The sequence below is a fragment of the Coprinopsis cinerea genome (assembly GCF_000182895.1).
Source record: "Coprinopsis cinerea okayama7#130 chromosome 4 map unlocalized cont3.4, whole genome shotgun sequence".
Lineage (NCBI taxonomy): Eukaryota > Fungi > Basidiomycota > Agaricomycetes > Agaricales > Psathyrellaceae > Coprinopsis > Coprinopsis cinerea.
In genome coordinates, this window is record NW_003307541.1 from 322437 (window position 1) to 339472 (window position 17036).

Consider the following 17036-nt stretch of genomic DNA (forward strand, 5'->3'; position numbering starts at 1 on the left):
TTTTCGTGACTGTTTCCATACAGGAACTTGATAATGTTCCGGGAAGAGTCTGGCGCACCTCTGGCTCTGACACACGTATCGTCTGCACTCGGCAGGTCCACGGCCTACTCTGACGCTGCGGTCCTCCCATACTCGAGATTACTGCCACTCAGAATCCAATAGCTCTGCAGATTCTCATTAAGAAAGGAAGGATAACCACACCCCCACTTCATCACCGCACCACCACTCCTCAAGGCCTCACTCGACAGGTCACACGTCTAGCATTCTGCGCCGCGTGTTTTGCTTCTAAACGTCCAGCGATAGAATTCCTTCCTGAACGAGGGAGAATCTGACTGCGGATTCGTATACTGCTGCCCTCCAAATAGGGCTATTTTGGGGTGGGCGCTTATTCGAAGAAGCCCACGCTCGAGGCAATCACGTACCACATGACGGCCTACTTTATAGTCCGCAGCATCTAATCTGTACTTCTTTGCCCTTCAGTCGCACAGTATCGTTGTACATGTTTACTTCGGTGGGTACGAATTCGTTGCTAGATAAAGGCTCGCATCTGAGTCAGAGGAATGGTGTTACACTCCCAACTCCTATACTTATCTCTTGTCCCAGATGCCTATCGCCCGCCGAAGAACGACTGGAAGCGGGAGCACTGGCAGCGCTGGGCCACCACCTTCTCCAACTACTGCCAATACGACTACCCATACGACTGCCAATGCAACTGTCAATGTGGCTGCCAATACGGCCGCCACTGTGACGACTGTCCTGCATGATGGTGACCTCGCCGAGTCAGATTATGCTGAACGAGCTCGGCGGCTCATCGAGCTGACCAATGATCTCAAGGCGCTCGGGTATGTAGCGTCTGTTCTCTCTCTGATGTCGACTAGAAACTTACTCCCTGAGACAGAGCCAACCACCTCCTGGACATCCCTCGTGTCGTCTTCATCGGTAATCAATCAGGTACGCCCATGCTTATCTCCGTACTCGCCGCCTGTTCTTATTATCCATCCTGTAGCTGGAAAGAGCTCCGTCGTGGAAGCAGTGACGGGGGTGCGACATCCTCTACCTTCCCTCACTTATCCCGGCCTAACACTTCCATTCGTAGACCAAAGTCCCTCGAGACGCCGGAACCTGCACAAGGTACCCACTCCCCACCTCCACCCATTAAACTAAAACCCCTCACCACCTCTCTTCCAGATGCCCAATGGAATGCACCATGACAAAGCACTCCGGACCCTGGCAATGCCGAATCCAACTACGCCTCGAATACGATAATGACGGCTCCGAGCGGCTCGCTCCTACGACCATCCACTTTGCCGACCTCACCGACCCCGCTGACGTGGAGATATTCTTGAAGAGGGCGCAAGCTGCCATCCTCAGCCCCGGGGACATCGACGAAACCGTCGTCCGCTCGTTCACGACGAAGACCTCGGCTGAGATTAAGACGATGCAGACTACGGGGGCGTTGTTGGCGTTCTCGTTTAATACCGTCGAGCTTCATGTTCGTGACCCCCAGGGCGCAGATTTGTCTTTCGTCGATCTGCCGGGTGAGGATTTTCCATTTCGTCGTTGTCGTTAGTGTGTATTGATGGTGTACAGGTATCATTCAGCACCACAGCACTGACACGAGCATGGTCTCGCTGGTTCAGCGCCTCGTCAAGCGGTCCATCAAAGGCTTGAACACGTTAATCGTGCTTACCATCCCCATGACAGGTCAGTTTGCGTAGGCCAGTGTTTTGATCACCAAGTACTCACCTTCGGCCTGTAGACGATGTAGAGAACCAAGAAGCATTCGCACTCGCCAAAGCAGCCGATCCTCGAGGCTTGCGAACCATAGGTACGATAACACTAGCACCCAGTGATCAGAGACCACATCCTGATTCTCGCCTTCCTAGGGGTGGGCACCAAACCCGACATGCTGAGCCCAGGCAACACCGGCATGATCTCGAACTGGCAGAACATCCTCCAAGGCAACGCGCACCAGCTCCAGCACGGATACTTCTGCGTCAAACTCCCCGACGACGCAATCCGAGCTGCCAACCACACACCCCTCGAACTCCAACGACAGGAACTCCATTTCTTCAATACCACCGAACCTTGGAAAGACTTCTCTGATCGTACGCGTTTTGGGATTCGGAATTTTGTGAGGAGCACGAGTAGGTTGTTGATTAATCTCATTGAGAGCAAGTGGGTGTTTTATCTTTATATTACGGTCTGCTCTTTTCTAGGTGCTGACAACATTTACGCCCTGCTACGCCAGCCTTCCAATCCTCAAGAGGGAAGTCGACCAGCTTCTGTCTCAGGATATGGCCGCGTACGAGAGACTCCCGGAGACCGTCGACGCGGAGCACCCCCTCCCTGTCATCATCTCTAGACTCTCGGCATTCTGCAAGGCGTTCGAGAGGACCGTCCTCGGAGACTTGAACAAGGAGTTTACGCACGTCAACAAGAAGCACTACAATGCCTTTCGGGACGAGATTGCCAAGACGGCCCCCAAGTTCAGCGTCTCGAGCAACAATAGGCGCCAGAATAATGATGGAACGATAACCCTTGAGGAGGTTCGCGCTGCTATCGACAAGTGAGTTGGTGCATCATCGGTGTGGGGTCGTAGTTCTGACTTCGGAGATACCAGTAATTTGACTTGGGAACTCCCGAGTTACATCCCATTCGAAGCGACGAAGTACTTCATCCTTCGACATGTCAGTCAGTGGAAGGTTCCCGCCCTCGCTTGCTTCTCCCGTGTCGCGGAAAACCTGAACAGGCAAATCGACGAACTCCTCGAGGATTCTGGAAACTTTGGACGGTTTGCGGAATTGAAGGTATTGATCAAGTATGTAGTCATATGTCGCTCGATTTACTGCCCATTTCCCTTTACATATTCCTCGAGAAATCCTGAGTATTCCTGACCGGAGATCCTCTTTTTGCAGGGAGATCGTGTCGCGAGAAGAGCAGGCCTGCATCCAAGATACTACCGTCATGCTGAACAAACTTTACAACATCGAGAACAGCGTCCCGTTCTTTACGCAGAACACGGACGCGTACGGTGCTGAGCGCAGGGCGTGGTACGCCGAATACGCCCCGGATGCACTGATGGGTAAATACTACGTCCGAGAATCGGACGAGCACAAAGTCATGGCCGACATCTACGCCTACTTCCAAGTTGCATCCAAGGTGAGTCTCATCCATCATGATCCGTCACCCCAACATTCACCATCCAATGCTCAATGCACAATCCCCAATCTCACCACCCACTGTCCACCACTCCTCTTTAATTCCAGCGCTTCATCGACCTCGTCCCTCTGAGCATCGAAACCGAGCTTCACCAAGCTCTGGCATCCCGAATTGGAACAAAACTGTTTCAAGTCGTAGCTGCCATGGACAGTGAGAACTTGACGGCGATGCTTAGAGAGGACCCGGGGATTATGGCCAGGCGCCAGCAGCTCTCGCAGCGCATCGCGAGGCTGACGGCGATTAAGCATAGGTTGTTGGAGTATGAGCGGAGTGCTGTGATGCCGCATCTTGAACCCGAGTTGTTGGATTGAGGACGGTTTGGCGGTTTGGGCTCAAGCTTTGGGTGGAGTCCTGGAAGTATTCTCGTTGTTTTCTTTTTGTGGAATTGAGGTTTGGAGCACGATGTGAAATGTATTAGTGTAATTAAAATCGGTACTAAGCTATTGCGCACCAGACATGTTTGTATACTAGTGTAAAATAGAACGGAACAGCAGTCAATAGGAACCCACATTCGATCAGGACCACGAAACAAAGGTATTAGTGGGATACACCGAGATATACTGCCTAATAAAGGGCTCAGAATGAAAACGAATGGTATGTTCCGGCATAAAACCCACCATCACTGACCACACTCCATCTTGGAGCACATCACATGAGTCTGCGTGTCGAAGAGTACCCCCTGCTGAAGCCTATCCCGAGCGAGCTCGTAGAAGGCACCGACCCCGTGCTGCACGTAGACGTGAGTGGCAAACAGCGATCTGTCGACCGACCTGCAGCAGGTGGTGCATTTGATGTTGTTCGTTAGCGGGGTGCGCCGAGCGTTTCTCGAACGCGTGGTCATACCTTGTGGTCCGAACGGGTGCGTCGCAGACCCTGTAATACGAGCGGGGAAGATGTTGCAGTTCATGTGGAAGAGTCCCCTCAGCGCTGCTTCAAAGCCCCTCGGATTCTCTCGGAAGTGGCTGACGAGGTCCGTCGTTGAAGCAGGGGCTTGCTGGATAGCTTGTTGGATCGCGTGCCCCTCTTCTTCTGTCAGACCACTGAAATCAGGAAGGAAAAGAAATAGTCAGTTCCAGAGATAGCCTAGGGGACGATAAAATCCGACTTACAAATTAAACCTGCATTGCTCAAGTGGATATCCATGGCATGCGTGAAAGATTCGATGTCGAATTCTAATTGGGACAATTCTTTGCGAGGCGTTGCGAGGAGGAAGTCCTTCCAGGCAATAGCTTCCTGAGAGAACCGTCTCACCACGTCTCTGAGGGCAGCAAACAATCCGGGATTCTCGGTGGCAGCGTGGTCGACGAGGCAGGAGAAGAAATCGCGGGCGCTAGACACGCTGTTGGGACGTTTATTGGTTGCGACTGTCCGGGATAGGATCGGCTGGTAGTGAGAATGAGGGCCCGGGTTGGCATTTCATATAAGTGGACGTTAGAAAAAAGTGGAGATGGATCATTTAGCGCCAAAGCGCGTCAAAGAGGGCAGAATCGGTCGCCAGACTCTGAGGTTGCTGCGTACCCTGGCATCACTTCTGCGCACGGACTAGGGGCTCCAAATCGGTGATTAGGTGTAATATAATACTGCTATCTTATTGCGTTTAATGGCAGCGGATGGTAGCCTTGAGGTGTCAAAGATTCCCCAACTCCTGGCTCGATTGACCCCTTTGACGCATATAAGCGCCCGCACGAACGGACCGCTTTGATCCCCTTTGATTCCGAGCCAGAATGGGTCGGGTACTTTTGGGAAGTTTCCAGCCAACGTGACTTCCGCGTGACCCTCGGAAAGTAGCGCTCAGCGCTTGGCATGGGCCAGCGACCTGGCCGAGCAATCCCAACCGATTGCTCTTCCGTACACAGTCGCAGCCCCTCCATCTGAATCGAATATATGCTCGAATATCTCAGAACGTTGAACTGGGGCGCTGGTTCCAAATTGCAGTCCAGCTGCTCTTATATGCCCGAAATCTACATATTATCACCGTACACGCTCGAATGGGCGGTCCTTGAGTGCCCTGACAATGAATTCGTTCCTTCAACGAAGTAACCGTGCTTCGCAGACCCTGTTCCTGTCTCTAGAGATCGTAACGGTGCCGTTCTCGCTTCGGACTTTTGAATCGAAGAAGTCGAGGGTGCTGTAGAGGTATGGTATGTTTAAGTTTGAACGATGGTTGTCAATTTTCTGTCTCTCGTATCATGGGTGTATTGTGAGATGTAACGAGACTATTCATTCTTGTTCGTATCAGTGTAGGCTCAGACTCGCACATTCGGCATGGACATAATGGATGCCCACAGTGAGCCCGTCACTGCAACTGAAACATTCACTCTTTCCTATCTCACCCTCCAAGTCTCCAAGTCACTGTCTTAGCTCTCAGCGGCTTGCGCAGTGCGCTTGAGCAATGCAGCGAAGTTCTGGCGCGCCCTTCAGTCATTACTGCGACTGAAACTTGCAATTCCTTCCTGTAGCTCAGCCGTTGCGGGCCTCTGCGCTCTCAGCGGCTTGCGCAGTGCGCGTGTACGCTTCACAATTTGCCTGCAGCCCAGGGAGCTTCTGGCGAGGAAATTCCGGCGCAGAGCGTCCGCTTACCACAAGTCCGCCAAGCGGATGCAGTTTTGATGGTTTGCTCACCGGTCCTTCGTTCTCGCCACCATGTCGGCCAACCGCAAGCGTTCAATGACCGTCCAGATGCCAGCAGCGGTAACATAGGAGACCTGGGTCAGCCTCGCTCTCGACCATCTGGAGGTATACAGCTTTTGTTCCCGAACTTGAACGACCCAAATTGACCCAGATACGAAAGCAGGAGAAATTCCAGCGGTTCTACTGCCAGCAAAGGACACGGAAAGCGCGAACACAGAGGTGTCAGCGAAGATCTCACCGCCAACAACGACGGTCTTCCAATGCTCTTGACTGTCGTTGAGATCATCAAACGCGAAGTTCTCAAACGGTTGGCGGAGAAGCGGTCAGCCAGGCTGAAAGACCCTGCACCAAGATTATACAGATGCTGTCTGGAACAAACCTGCATGTGGTACGCCAACTCCGCTTTGATCGTGATGCTGACGACGTTCACTGCGATGCAAGGCTGGCGCAGATGCCATATACGAGGGTCACCTTGTCTCTATACAAGTTGCCGTCTCTAGTCAAGAACGTGTCCGTGCTCTGCATCGTCTTCATGCAAGCCCCCAAATCACTCCAATGAATGCTCACAATCCCGAATTCCCTCCTCGCCGTTGCGTAGGAGTGCACTCTCACACTGCGAGAAACTCCTGCTGCCTGTCGATCGAGGTACGACTTGTGCGAAGCGTGGATCGCCTACGGGCCCATCAAGGACCCACGATAGCGATCTCGACACCTCAAGCCGCCTACAGAATGGCACATCTACTCCCGACCATCCCCAAGAATCCAACCGCCAGTTTGACGACACGCACATCATTGACCAACTTGACTCATTGGCGGAGAGTTCCGTCATCGCCAACAAAGAGGCGGAGGATCCAGGAGTTCTTCACCGACTAAAGATGCCCTGTAGTTCATCGACCCAAGAGGCGGAGCAGAAACTGTGGGAGGGTAGGAGGAACGCGGAGTGTGAATGGACTACCGAGCGGAGAGGGCGCGGGTCGAATGGGCAGTGGGTTGGGGGTGCAGATCTGGTCAAAGGTTCAACTGCAGTGGGTCACCGAGCGTAGATGGTATGAAACAAGCTACAGGTGTCTGGATTGAATGGAATCAAAGTAAGCGCTTCTACGACATTGGGTACGACCAACCAACCAGAGAGAACGTATCAGAATCTGTCCACTACCAGGACACAAGAGACCATCGAACTTCATCTCCAAGGTCATTTCCACCACAGACAATGGCGAATCAGGACAACTGCAGATAAATCTCCGGCGACAATCGGTTTGTAAAATTCAGTTCGTTGTATCCTATTCAATAGCAGAAAACGATGCCGATCTATATGTTAGCATAAGAACTAGTGGGTCCCACTCCCGGGCTCGTGGTTACGCGCATCCTCTAAACCTGTTGAATGAAATATGTTAGAACTTAGCAAGATCCTATGCCAGTGACAGCGCGCTGCATAATCTCAAGACCGGGGCTGGCTTGTGACCAATACGTGGGTGTTGACATTGATAGTTGCCGGTCGTATTTACGCTACAAAACAACGCAAGATGTATCTCCTACCCGGCACAATGCACAAGATGGCTACATTCAACGACCCATGATTTGTTGAAAATACTGCGGTTCCGGAGTCCAACCATAGACAAATAACACTAGGAGCGCTAAGCCAACACGATAACGCTAAAGCAGTGGGTTAGATCCCTGAGACATGAGTGGAACCATTCAACGCACCGTGGAAGTTGGACGATCGGCAGCTTGAATCGCAGCCTCGTGAATTGGCGACGTCTCCGAACGGCACGAATTGTCGATAACCATAACATCCTGTTGTGCTTCCGGGTCCTTGTTAGATGGCCCTGCATAGTCGATTATGACTTTCTCGGTGCTGGAGTCATCCGATAGCGCCGTCAGGGCATCTGATCTATAAAGCGAGCTAGTCAGAACGATGACAATGGAAAATAGACAAAAGAAAACCCCACAAGTCGGTGTTCAATGTTTCGCTGCCAGCAGGGAGGGCAACAGAGTTGACGGGGTCTGGCGCTAGTAGATTCGTCTGACAACCAACAAGCAATTTGATTATCTCCTCATGTACTACCATCCGCTCCTGCACCCACTCGCCGCTCACCAACTGTCCCCCTATCTCTTTCGCCTGAATCGCCTCCTGCTGCACTAGGTTCAAGGCCGTCCTTCCCTCCCTGTCCACAGTGTTGACATCGATGCCTGGCTCTGCGAGAAGGCGCTCCACGATGTCTTTGTGGCCACCCTTTGCAGCCTCCATCAGTGCCGTCCTTCCCTGCCTGTCGACAGTGTTGACATCGATGCCTGGCTCTGCGAGAAGGCGCTCGACAATGTCTTTGTGGCCTTGCGCTGCAGCCCACATGAGTGCTGTCCTTCCCTCTGCGTCCACAGTGTTGAGATCGATGCCTGGCTCTTCGAGAAGGCGCTCCACGATGTCTTTGTGGCCGCCCGCTGCCGCCTCCATCAGTGCCATACTTCCCTGCTCGTCCACAGCGTTGACATTGATGCCTGGCGCTGCGAGAAAGCGCTCGACAATGTCTTTGGGGCCTTGCGCTGCAGCCTCCATCAGCGCCGTCCTTCCCTCCCTGTCCACAGTGTTGACATCGATGCCTGGCTCTGCGATAAGCCGCTCCACAATGTCTTTGTGGCCGCCCGCTACTGCCCACATCAGTGCCGTCCTTCCCTCCGCGTCCACAGCGTTGACATCGATGCCTGGCTCTGCGAGAAGGCGCTCAACGACGTCTTTGTTACCAACCCAGCATGCAGCCCACATCAGTGCCGTCCTTCCCTCCACGTCCACAGCGTGGACATCGATGCCTGGCTCAGCGAGAAGGCGCTCAACGATGTCGTTGTGGCCGCCCGCTACTGCCCACATCAGTGCCGTACTTCCCTGCTCGTCCACAGCGTTGACATTGATGCCTGGCGCTGCGAGAAAGCGCTCGACAACGTCTGTGTGGCCAGGTGCTGCAGCTTCCATCAGTGCCGTCCTTCCCTCCGCGTCCACAGCGTTGACAGCGATGCCTGGCTCTGCGAGAAGGCGCTCAACGACGTCTTTGAAGCCACGCGCTGCAGCCTCCATCAGCACCGTCCTTCCCTCCCGGTCCACAGCATGGACATCGATGCCTGGCTCAGCGAGAAGGCGCTCGACGACGTCTTTGCGACCATGTACTGCCGCCCACATCAGTGCCGTCCTTCCCTCCGCGTCCACAGCGTTGACATCGATGCCTGGCTCTGCGAGAAGGCGCTCAACGACGTCTTTGTAACCAACCCAGCATGCAGCCCACATCAGTGCCGTCCTTCCCTCCACGTCCACAGCGTGGACATCGATGCCTGGCTCAGCGAGAAGGCGCTCAACGACGTATACGTCGCCATACAGTGACGCATGCATCAGTGCCGTCCTTCCCTCCGCGTCCACAGCGTTGACAGCGATGCCTGGCTCTGCGAGAAGGCGCTCAACGACGTCTTTGAAGCCACGCGCTGCAGCCTTCATCAGTGCCGTCCTTCCCTCCGCGTCCACAGCGTTGACATCGATGCCTGGCTCAGCGAGAAGGCGCTCAACGACGTATACGTCGCCATACAGTGACGCATCCATCAGCGCTGTCCTTCCCTGCTCGTCCACAGCATTGGCATCGATGCCTGGCTCTGCGAGAAGGCGCTCAACGACGTCTTTGCGACCATGTACTGCCGCCTCCATCAGCGCCGTCCTTCCCTCCGCGTCCACAGCGTTGACAGCGATGCCTGGCTCTGCGAGAAGGCGCTCAACGACGTCTTTGAAGCCACGCGCTGCAGCCTCCATCAGCACCGTCCTTCCCTCCCGGTCCACAGCATGGACATCGATGCCTGGCTCTACGAGAAGGCGCTGAACGACATCTTGGTGTCGCCCTATTGCAGCCTGCATCAGCGCCGTCCGTCCCCTATCGTCCCTAGCGTTAACATCGATGGCGGCCGGGAATTGCAGAAGGATGTTTACGCAGGTTCCGTGGCCGTTGTGCCCAGCCAAATGAAGCGCGGTGTCACCGTCTCTGGATCGCGCATTGACATCCCATCCATCAAAAGCGGGATACCTGTTGGCTTGGTTATGCAGTAGTGGGTTGTAATGACCGTCGAAGACGTCTTTGATAAACCATGGGATATCGTACATGGCAGCGACATGAAGTGGTTGCAGGATATCCATATCGAACCATAGTCTATCCAAATCGGTGTAGGGAAACAAGGCACATTGGCACAGGAAGCGGGCGACGTCTTCGCGAGCACCAGCCAGTTTGCTGCATTCCCGGGCATAATCTGCCCAGTGTTGATAGGCATATCGAAGGAGAGGTCTTTGAAGCAGCTCCTTTAGTTCGTCCTTGCCTTGCAACCAATTGGGGATTCCATTGTCAACCATCAGTTGAAGCAGGACCTTGATGATCACCGCGTGCGGTTGCGGCAGCTCCTCGAGCAAGAGCGGTTCCAAAGCATCTCGAGCAGTGAAGTCTGTGAGAACGCATTAGCCTAAATCCGAGCATACAGCGACACCGGCAACGTACGGACAAGGCGAACAATGTCTGTTTCAGGATGATGTTCTACCAGGCCACAACACACAGATAGGATGGACTTTAGGGGTGGCATGCGGCTCGGTTCAACGCTATGCGTTTCTGGATGGGCTGCCAACGCAGTTCGTAGGGCCTCTACGCTGAGGGGCGCCTTGGCATGAACGAGCCACGCCAACGTCATGGTCGCAATTCGTGCAGATCGGGGATCCTGGGCTTTGATTCGGTGAAAGGTCTTCTTATACATATCCGTGAGGTCCTCCGGAAAGCTGGCCAGCTCTTCCTGGACGTCGGTCGGCGTATGACAGCTGGTCAATGCCTTGACTTGCAGAGCCGCGTGCAAGAACCTGACGAAGAAATTAATTGTAGTCAGTCAAAGTTCATTCCGAAGAGGGGCGCTGACTCACATCCCGTTGGCTTTGTCTATTATCCCGTCAACGATCTCTTTTCTCCTCCCAGTCTCTTCGAGTACCTCCTTCAGGTTTGGGAAACAGTCAATCTTGTCGTCAATGAGGGTCCGCATATCGTCGTTTTGAGCCATCAACTCGACTCGGATAACTCCTTTTATTGTCTGCAGCAGCTCTAATGGTCGGGATGCGATGATGATGTTTCCTTGCAGTCGATTAATTACTTTGATGAACCCGACAAGAGTGTCGGATTGGACATGGGGCTGGACCAGTTCGTCTGCGCCATCGAAGACATAAAAGACGCGGTCGAAAATGGTCTCCAGTAGTTGGAGGAGGCCAATCAAGTCGTCTTCGGTAGGGTCGGTTTTCTGTAGTTCGCAGCGCGATTGAATCGACTTGACGGCATCCAAGAACTGCTGATTCTGCTTCTCGGAAGCGTGAAGGACTAAGCTCTTCAGAATCTCGGTTGTGGATAGCAGATCGTCGTAACGGTGGTAGACGAAGAGGACGCAGATCTTGCTATCGTTCGACTTTTCAAGGTGTAATAAATCATCGATGACACGCGACCTGTCAGGGAATGCTTTCAATATCGCAAGACGACCTCCTTGAGAATGAGACCCTCACATCAACGTCGTTTTCCCAGCGCCCGCTAAACGTTGCTGTTAGGTGAGGTATGTAGTGGCGTATTTTACATGGGACTCACGGATGCCAGTTCCACATAGAACGGTTCCCTTGCCAGCTCTCCACTCCTGGTACTTGGAGCTGTTAATGAACCAATCTCCCGTTGCCTCAGTCCGTTTCTTCTTGACGTCGTTGTGGATGGCATGAAAATTGACTTTGAGCTTGAGCCAATCGCTGATTTTTGCAACTAGATTGTCTGCGCGCCCAGTGAGTTGAAAAAAGCGACCCGATGTTCCATCTATACTCACTATTCGAGACATCTGTCGAAGGAGCTGGTGGTGCAGGGGAATGGAAGATTTGAGAGATTTGGACATTGTTTGCCACGATGCCGCCGTCATGGACCTGGCTGTCCTTCAGGACGAAGACGGGAGACACATGATCTGGAGTGGGATTCGTGGGCGCCACGTCCATTCTACCAAAGAAACATTAGAAAAATGACCTATGCCGCGCAGAGAACTCACCTGCAGTGGGAGCAGTGATCCCGGGGGGCTTCGTTTCAAGATGGCCTCTCTGCGTGGCCTGAACATATATATAGGGTCACGGATACACAGCATGAAGGCCGTGCGAATGGCTGCTGTGCAACTGATATGAAGATGAACCTAAAAATAGTGGTATATCACCCACCTGTCCAAGATTGAGAGCGCTTTTTAATGCTTGACGATGGCGGCCCAGAGGTTCTCTCATGAACTTCTCGGACAGGAGAGTTCGTGCTCAAGCTCTGAACAAAAGCTGGAGGACTAACAGTTGATGGGGAAGGAAGAGGCTACGCCTAATAGAGTGGTATGAATAGAACATGGGCCTTTAAACGCCCAAAACACAGCCAATGAGGCGGGTTGCTGTGAATTGCTCTGCGAGAAGCAGATTTCGATAAGAGCGCCCATTGTGCTCCAAGATCCTGGTATGGTATCGAGGGTGGGCCAAGGATCGCAGTGGGAATTGTTATAGTATGTATAACCCGACACAGAGGGCGAACATGGAAGGAGAACGAAGAACAAGTTCAACAGTAAGGCGGAGAGGAACGATTGGTCGCCATAGATGGCAAACGGACCGCTTTGATCCCCTTTGATCCGCCAGGACAATACAGCTTTGATGCCTTACAGTCGCGTTCTTCGTTCTCGCCACCATGTCGGCCGACCCCCAGCGCTCAATGACCATTCGGATAACCAGCAACGGTAAAATCAAGACCTGGGTCAGCCTCGCTCTGGCCCATCTAGAGGTATTCCCATTTTTTTTTTTACCCGAATTCGAACGACCCAAATTGACCCAGAACAGAAAGCAGGAGATATTCCATTGGTTCTGCATACCTTGCCAGCAAAGGACGCGGAAAATGTAAAGACGGGGGCGTCACCGAAGATGCCACCGTCAGTAACGACGGTTCCAAGGCTCTTGACTGTCGTTGAGATCATCAAACGCGAGTTTCTTAAACGGTTGGCGGAGAAGCGGTCGGTCAGGTTGAAAGGCCTGCACCAATACAACGAGATTGGGATCCTGGAGGACTTGGAGCGGGAGGAAGATGATGCTATGGCTGTAGAGGGAGAAGAGGTATCCACAGCAGAGAAAGAGAAGAAACGAGCGGAGAAGATTGTGCAGATGCTGTCTGGCACAAATCAGTATGGGACGCGCATATTACTCATTGAACGCGACGCTAACAACGTCCATAACAGTGTCAAGCTGGTGCAAACACCGTACATGAGGGTCACATTGTCCCTGTATGAGTTACCCGCCTCGTTGGTCAAAGGCGCAACGTACGTTGTTGTTCCTGATTCGTGCAGTGCTTTCACTAACAGCTGGGCCTGTAGATACCAGCCGCCCAAGTCGCGCAAGTTGTCCAAATCCGCGAAAGCAAGGGCAAAAAAGCGAGAGAAGAAACTTCAGGAAGCGAGTGCCCCATCCGAGAACGCGTAACGCCCTTCTGCTCTAGCAAGATTCACTGGATCAACACAAAACACGGCCATTGCAGCCTCAACCGTCTAGAGGCTAGGTGACTGGAAACCTGGTGGCCAAATTGCACATCTGGTTCTCATCCCAGCCAGCTCCAAACCGTGCCTTCTCCACTCCACTGGCGCGGGTTGCATCGTGCGGGAACTGCGACAGAAGGGGCCACATCGGGGTAAGGGCCGTCAGGGGTCCTCTCACGGACGATCTCTCTCAGAGACTTCTCAGGGGACATCACCACCTTGCATAAGGAGTATCACCGTTTTGCTCAAGGAGCATCACCCTTTTTCTCGACCACGAGTACCATATTCGGGGGAATAAACATCTTCTTGGGGTCCACTGCAGTCCCCTGCAGCACATCTTCCACAGCTGGTCCGCCAGCATACAAGTTTGACATCGTTTTCTTCCCAGTTTACATTTCGAAAGCAATATACACAGGTGAGTAAGCTTGCCCCGTCCTTCGCGAGCTTCTACTGCAAGGGTGGGGCGAGGGCCATCAAGTTGAAGTAAACACTTTCAGTCTTGGCCAGGTATCGCTTCTTGACAAGGGCCGCCACGTCCTACAATCCAAGTCAGCACACCCGTCCCAACAAGACAGTAACCAAAATTCTCACATTCAACAAGTCTGTGCAGACACCATGGTCAATAGGTCCAGGTCGTCGTCCATCCAATTCGACGAGGCGCAATCCAGTATCTCCATCGCCCCCAGTCGAAACCTGATCTGGCGACTCTTCTCCGGTCGCAACCTTTCTTATATCGGCATCTGGCGCAGCGACGAAGCAGGTGAAGTGGAGATCCGTGTTCACATCTGGGATCGTCTGGCCTTCCTGAGCACTTTCAGCGTGAATGTCGGAGAACAGGGTCCTGGACTGGAGGAGATCTGCTCGTTCTTCTGGCGTCTTGTCTGAAAGTGAGGGATGAGATTGAGGGCAATTTAACCTGATGATGACGGTGTACCTTTTCCGTCAACGATAAAGTTGTGGAGGGGGCTGTTGGGTGCCCAAGTTACATCCGACTGGCCTAGTCTCAGCATAAGTTGAACGCATTAAATACGAGATACGTACATTGGCGAGAGCGTGGATAAGGGCGATAGTGCCGCAAGCATTGCTGATCTGGAAGAGAACCAGTCAGTCAATGAATAGATCCGAAGAGGCCTCATCCCTCTGATACCTTCTGCTTCACGTAGAAGATCGTAGGATCGAGGTGGGGTTGACCACCTTGAGCAGCTATCCGTGCGTCCTCCTCGTTCTTCTGCTTATGAGTGTCTGGACTGTCGGGGAAGAGAAGGACGACGGCTTTGACTGGCTGGGGTACCATCGCCAGAAGCTAGAGAACCATGGGTCGATGAACGAAATACGATCAAGGCGACCTAGGTGGACAACGTACCTCTGGGTCCAATCCATACACATCCGTGAACGCGTCCTGGCCTGTGATCAGACCAGCGCGTTTCGCCCACTGTCAAATCGCATTCTAAGTGGTTATCCCTCGAAGACGAGGATAAACGCAAAGCTAACCTTGTTAAAGACCTAAATCCGATTCAGCTTCCAATCCAACAACGGTGACCGAGGAGGGTAGACAGACCTCAGGGTTACTCTCCAAAGGAATCCATCGAAGGCGATCGTCAGACATGGTGCGATGTTCTTGACAGTTACACTGGCTTCAGAATGGTGGTTTGACAGTAAAAGACAAGAGGCGATCCTATGGTTTGCGGCGAAAGACCGTGACCATGATCGCAGTGATGATGTTTGGGACCTTTCGTCACAGCCCCTATTCAATAACCAATTTCATGAAATTCCAGCACGGAACCAAAACGCCATGGGGATTATGTTCAGTGGTACAAAAGGCGTTGCACATGGTCAAGTAGTAGTAATACACTCGTAGCTATAAGGTTCCCTCAGGCTATGCAGTGGTAGCTGGGGCCTCTTCCTTCTTTTGTTCATCCTTCTTCTCCGACTCGTCCTTCACAAGATTGGGATCGCCCTCATAACCTTCAACCTTGATGTCATTCAAACCCAGCTCTTCGTTCTGTTCCCAAGTCCTGTCGTAGAACTCGGCTTCCATATTGGGATCAGGGTCGGGGGCGTAAAGGGATTGAATGTATGAGTTGGCCAAAGGATCGTCGAGGATGACGGTGAACGGCTTCTCGACGTTGAGGACCTGAAGGAAGGCGTGAGCACTGCGCTTTGTGAGGTGTTCTGCAGACATGCCGATTTGAGATTGGAAAGGAAACTCTCGAAGGATTCTCTGTCTTGCTTGGTGGAGGAATCTCCAGCAGCCAGCGCTTTCTCCGACAATTCTTCGTAGATCTGGTTCAGGATACCTTCCACCGTGGTGAACCTTCCTCCCAAAGTACCAGAGGTAAGAACGAGGTCGATTTCGGGAATCTCAAGACCGGCTGTCTCGCTCTGAAACGAATATCAGATAAACGCCAGAAAATGAAGGCAAATCGGACAAACCTTGAGAATATCACGGCTGAGATCCTCCTGATCCTCAACCTTCAAGATGATCTTCTTGCCTTGCGGGGAAATGGCCGATCCTGACTTGACTTCGTTATCACGATATCCGCACCGCTCGCAGTTCGTTGACATGATGAGGATTTCCTATGGCTCCGTCAGGATCAATTCTCGGCAAGGACTGCTCCGACTTACCTTGAAGTAAGGAATATCCACCCTCTTCATGTACGTCTCCAAACCATGCCCACAGCTGGAGCATTTACCAGGGAATACCAAGATCTCGTCCTTGGTGATTTCCTCCGGGGGTGGCTGGTTCTCCGCCTCATCTCCTTCGTCTTTGTCGACCAGGCCAAGCTGGACGTTTTGCTGGAATGTCCGCGGATACGTTCGGAGATGCCATTTGGGGTCGGCCATGCTGCCCATGAATTCGAGGAAGCTGTTTCCAGCCGGATCGTCGAGCTTCAGTGTGAAAGGTGGCATAGGAAGGTCCTTCTCTGACGCCTTGGTGGGTTGACCATCCTCTTTCTCGCCTTCGTCTTCGTGGTCGCCCAGGATAGCCTTGATCTTCTTGATCAATTCTTCAATCTTCTCGTAGGCTTCGGGCGTCTGTATCCGGCGCAGGGGCTGGTCGAAGCTCAAATCGTTGACAATGTCACGCAGGAGGCCTTCGACAGTGGTGAGCTGACCTCGCTCAGTAGGAGGGAGGGTGAGGTCGAGCTCTGGGATGTTGACCTCGCAGGATGAGGAACGAACGATTTGACGGTCCAAATCTGAACGGTCGAGCATCTTCCCCGTATAGAGGGTTCCAACCTCTACCAAATATCATTAAATCTGCGTTTACGAGGCAATAAATTCAATACTCACCTCGTATCGTTCCAGCGGACTGGATTTCGTTGTTTGACCATCCACAGTGTTCGCATCGAAACGACATGACAACGACTTCTTTAAAGTAAGGAATCGAGGTCAAAAGCAATCTAGTTTTGCCCTACTGGTCGTAATGCTGAGTATCAGAACGATAAAACAGCGATTTCATGCGCACCTGTTCATGGCATTTCATACACAGTGAATCAATTTCGTCTACTGGCGGTCGCTCTTCTTCTTCCTCCTTGTCTACCACCTGGCCGATAGCCGGAAACAGTTGCTCTGGCTTTTGTTCAGTAGTCATTGTTTCAAATCTCTTGGAGAATCTA

At 52.7% G+C, this 17036-nt stretch overlaps 7 protein-coding genes across 7 annotated transcripts; 3 read left to right on the forward strand and 4 right to left on the reverse strand.

The window, feature by feature from the left end:
- Nucleotides 1-603: 603 nt before the first annotated feature.
- Nucleotides 604-3533, forward strand: CC1G_02651 (hypothetical protein; the record flags this gene model as incomplete). The annotated part of the gene is made up of 12 exons (XM_001840136.1): nucleotides 604-842; nucleotides 899-951; nucleotides 1007-1041; nucleotides 1097-1131; nucleotides 1189-1538; nucleotides 1591-1704; nucleotides 1760-1828; nucleotides 1887-2178; nucleotides 2252-2569; nucleotides 2624-2821; nucleotides 2919-3162; nucleotides 3270-3533. The coding sequence occupies 12 exons, from the start codon at nucleotides 604-606 to the stop codon at nucleotides 3531-3533; spliced, it is 2211 nt and encodes a 736-aa protein (XP_001840188.1).
- Nucleotides 3534-3841: 308 nt separating this feature from the next.
- On the reverse strand, nucleotides 3842-5495 carry CC1G_02652 (hypothetical protein; the record flags this gene model as incomplete). The annotated part of the gene is made up of 3 exons (XM_001840137.2): nucleotides 3842-4262; nucleotides 4328-4605; nucleotides 5481-5495. 3 exons carry the CDS (start codon nucleotides 5493-5495, stop codon nucleotides 3842-3844), a joined length of 714 nt encoding a protein of 237 aa, XP_001840189.2.
- Nucleotides 5496-6113: 618 nt separating this feature from the next.
- CC1G_02653 (hypothetical protein) lies at nucleotides 6114-6896 on the forward strand (the record flags this gene model as incomplete). Its single annotated transcript, XM_001840138.2, has 3 exons — nucleotides 6114-6241; nucleotides 6295-6363; nucleotides 6452-6896. The coding sequence occupies 3 exons, from the start codon at nucleotides 6114-6116 to the stop codon at nucleotides 6894-6896; spliced, it is 642 nt and encodes a 213-aa protein (XP_001840190.2).
- Nucleotides 6897-7478: 582 nt separating this feature from the next.
- CC1G_02654 (ankyrin repeat domain-containing protein 50) lies at nucleotides 7479-11869 on the reverse strand (the record flags this gene model as incomplete). Its single annotated transcript, XM_001840139.2, has 8 exons — nucleotides 7479-7487; nucleotides 7558-7744; nucleotides 7938-10314; nucleotides 10368-10717; nucleotides 10778-11344; nucleotides 11402-11426; nucleotides 11481-11645; nucleotides 11707-11869. The coding sequence occupies 8 exons, from the start codon at nucleotides 11867-11869 to the stop codon at nucleotides 7479-7481; spliced, it is 3843 nt and encodes a 1280-aa protein (XP_001840191.2).
- A 712-nt stretch (nucleotides 11870-12581) lies between these two features.
- On the forward strand, nucleotides 12582-13363 carry CC1G_02655 (hypothetical protein; the record flags this gene model as incomplete). Its single annotated transcript, XM_001840140.2, has 4 exons — nucleotides 12582-12674; nucleotides 12731-13068; nucleotides 13123-13203; nucleotides 13258-13363. 4 exons carry the CDS (start codon nucleotides 12582-12584, stop codon nucleotides 13361-13363), a joined length of 618 nt encoding a protein of 205 aa, XP_001840192.2.
- Nucleotides 13364-13863: 500 nt separating this feature from the next.
- CC1G_02656 (hypothetical protein) lies at nucleotides 13864-15022 on the reverse strand (the record flags this gene model as incomplete). The annotated part of the gene is made up of 8 exons (XM_001840141.1): nucleotides 13864-13953; nucleotides 14008-14297; nucleotides 14351-14408; nucleotides 14458-14505; nucleotides 14564-14719; nucleotides 14780-14848; nucleotides 14908-14919; nucleotides 14975-15022. The coding sequence occupies 8 exons, from the start codon at nucleotides 15020-15022 to the stop codon at nucleotides 13864-13866; spliced, it is 771 nt and encodes a 256-aa protein (XP_001840193.1).
- A 270-nt stretch (nucleotides 15023-15292) lies between these two features.
- CC1G_02657 (zinc-finger protein zpr1) lies at nucleotides 15293-17011 on the reverse strand (the record flags this gene model as incomplete). The annotated part of the gene is made up of 6 exons (XM_001840142.2): nucleotides 15293-15588; nucleotides 15624-15798; nucleotides 15850-15993; nucleotides 16042-16658; nucleotides 16711-16831; nucleotides 16886-17011. 6 exons carry the CDS (start codon nucleotides 17009-17011, stop codon nucleotides 15293-15295), a joined length of 1479 nt encoding a protein of 492 aa, XP_001840194.2.
- Nucleotides 17012-17036: the final 25 nt, after the last annotated feature.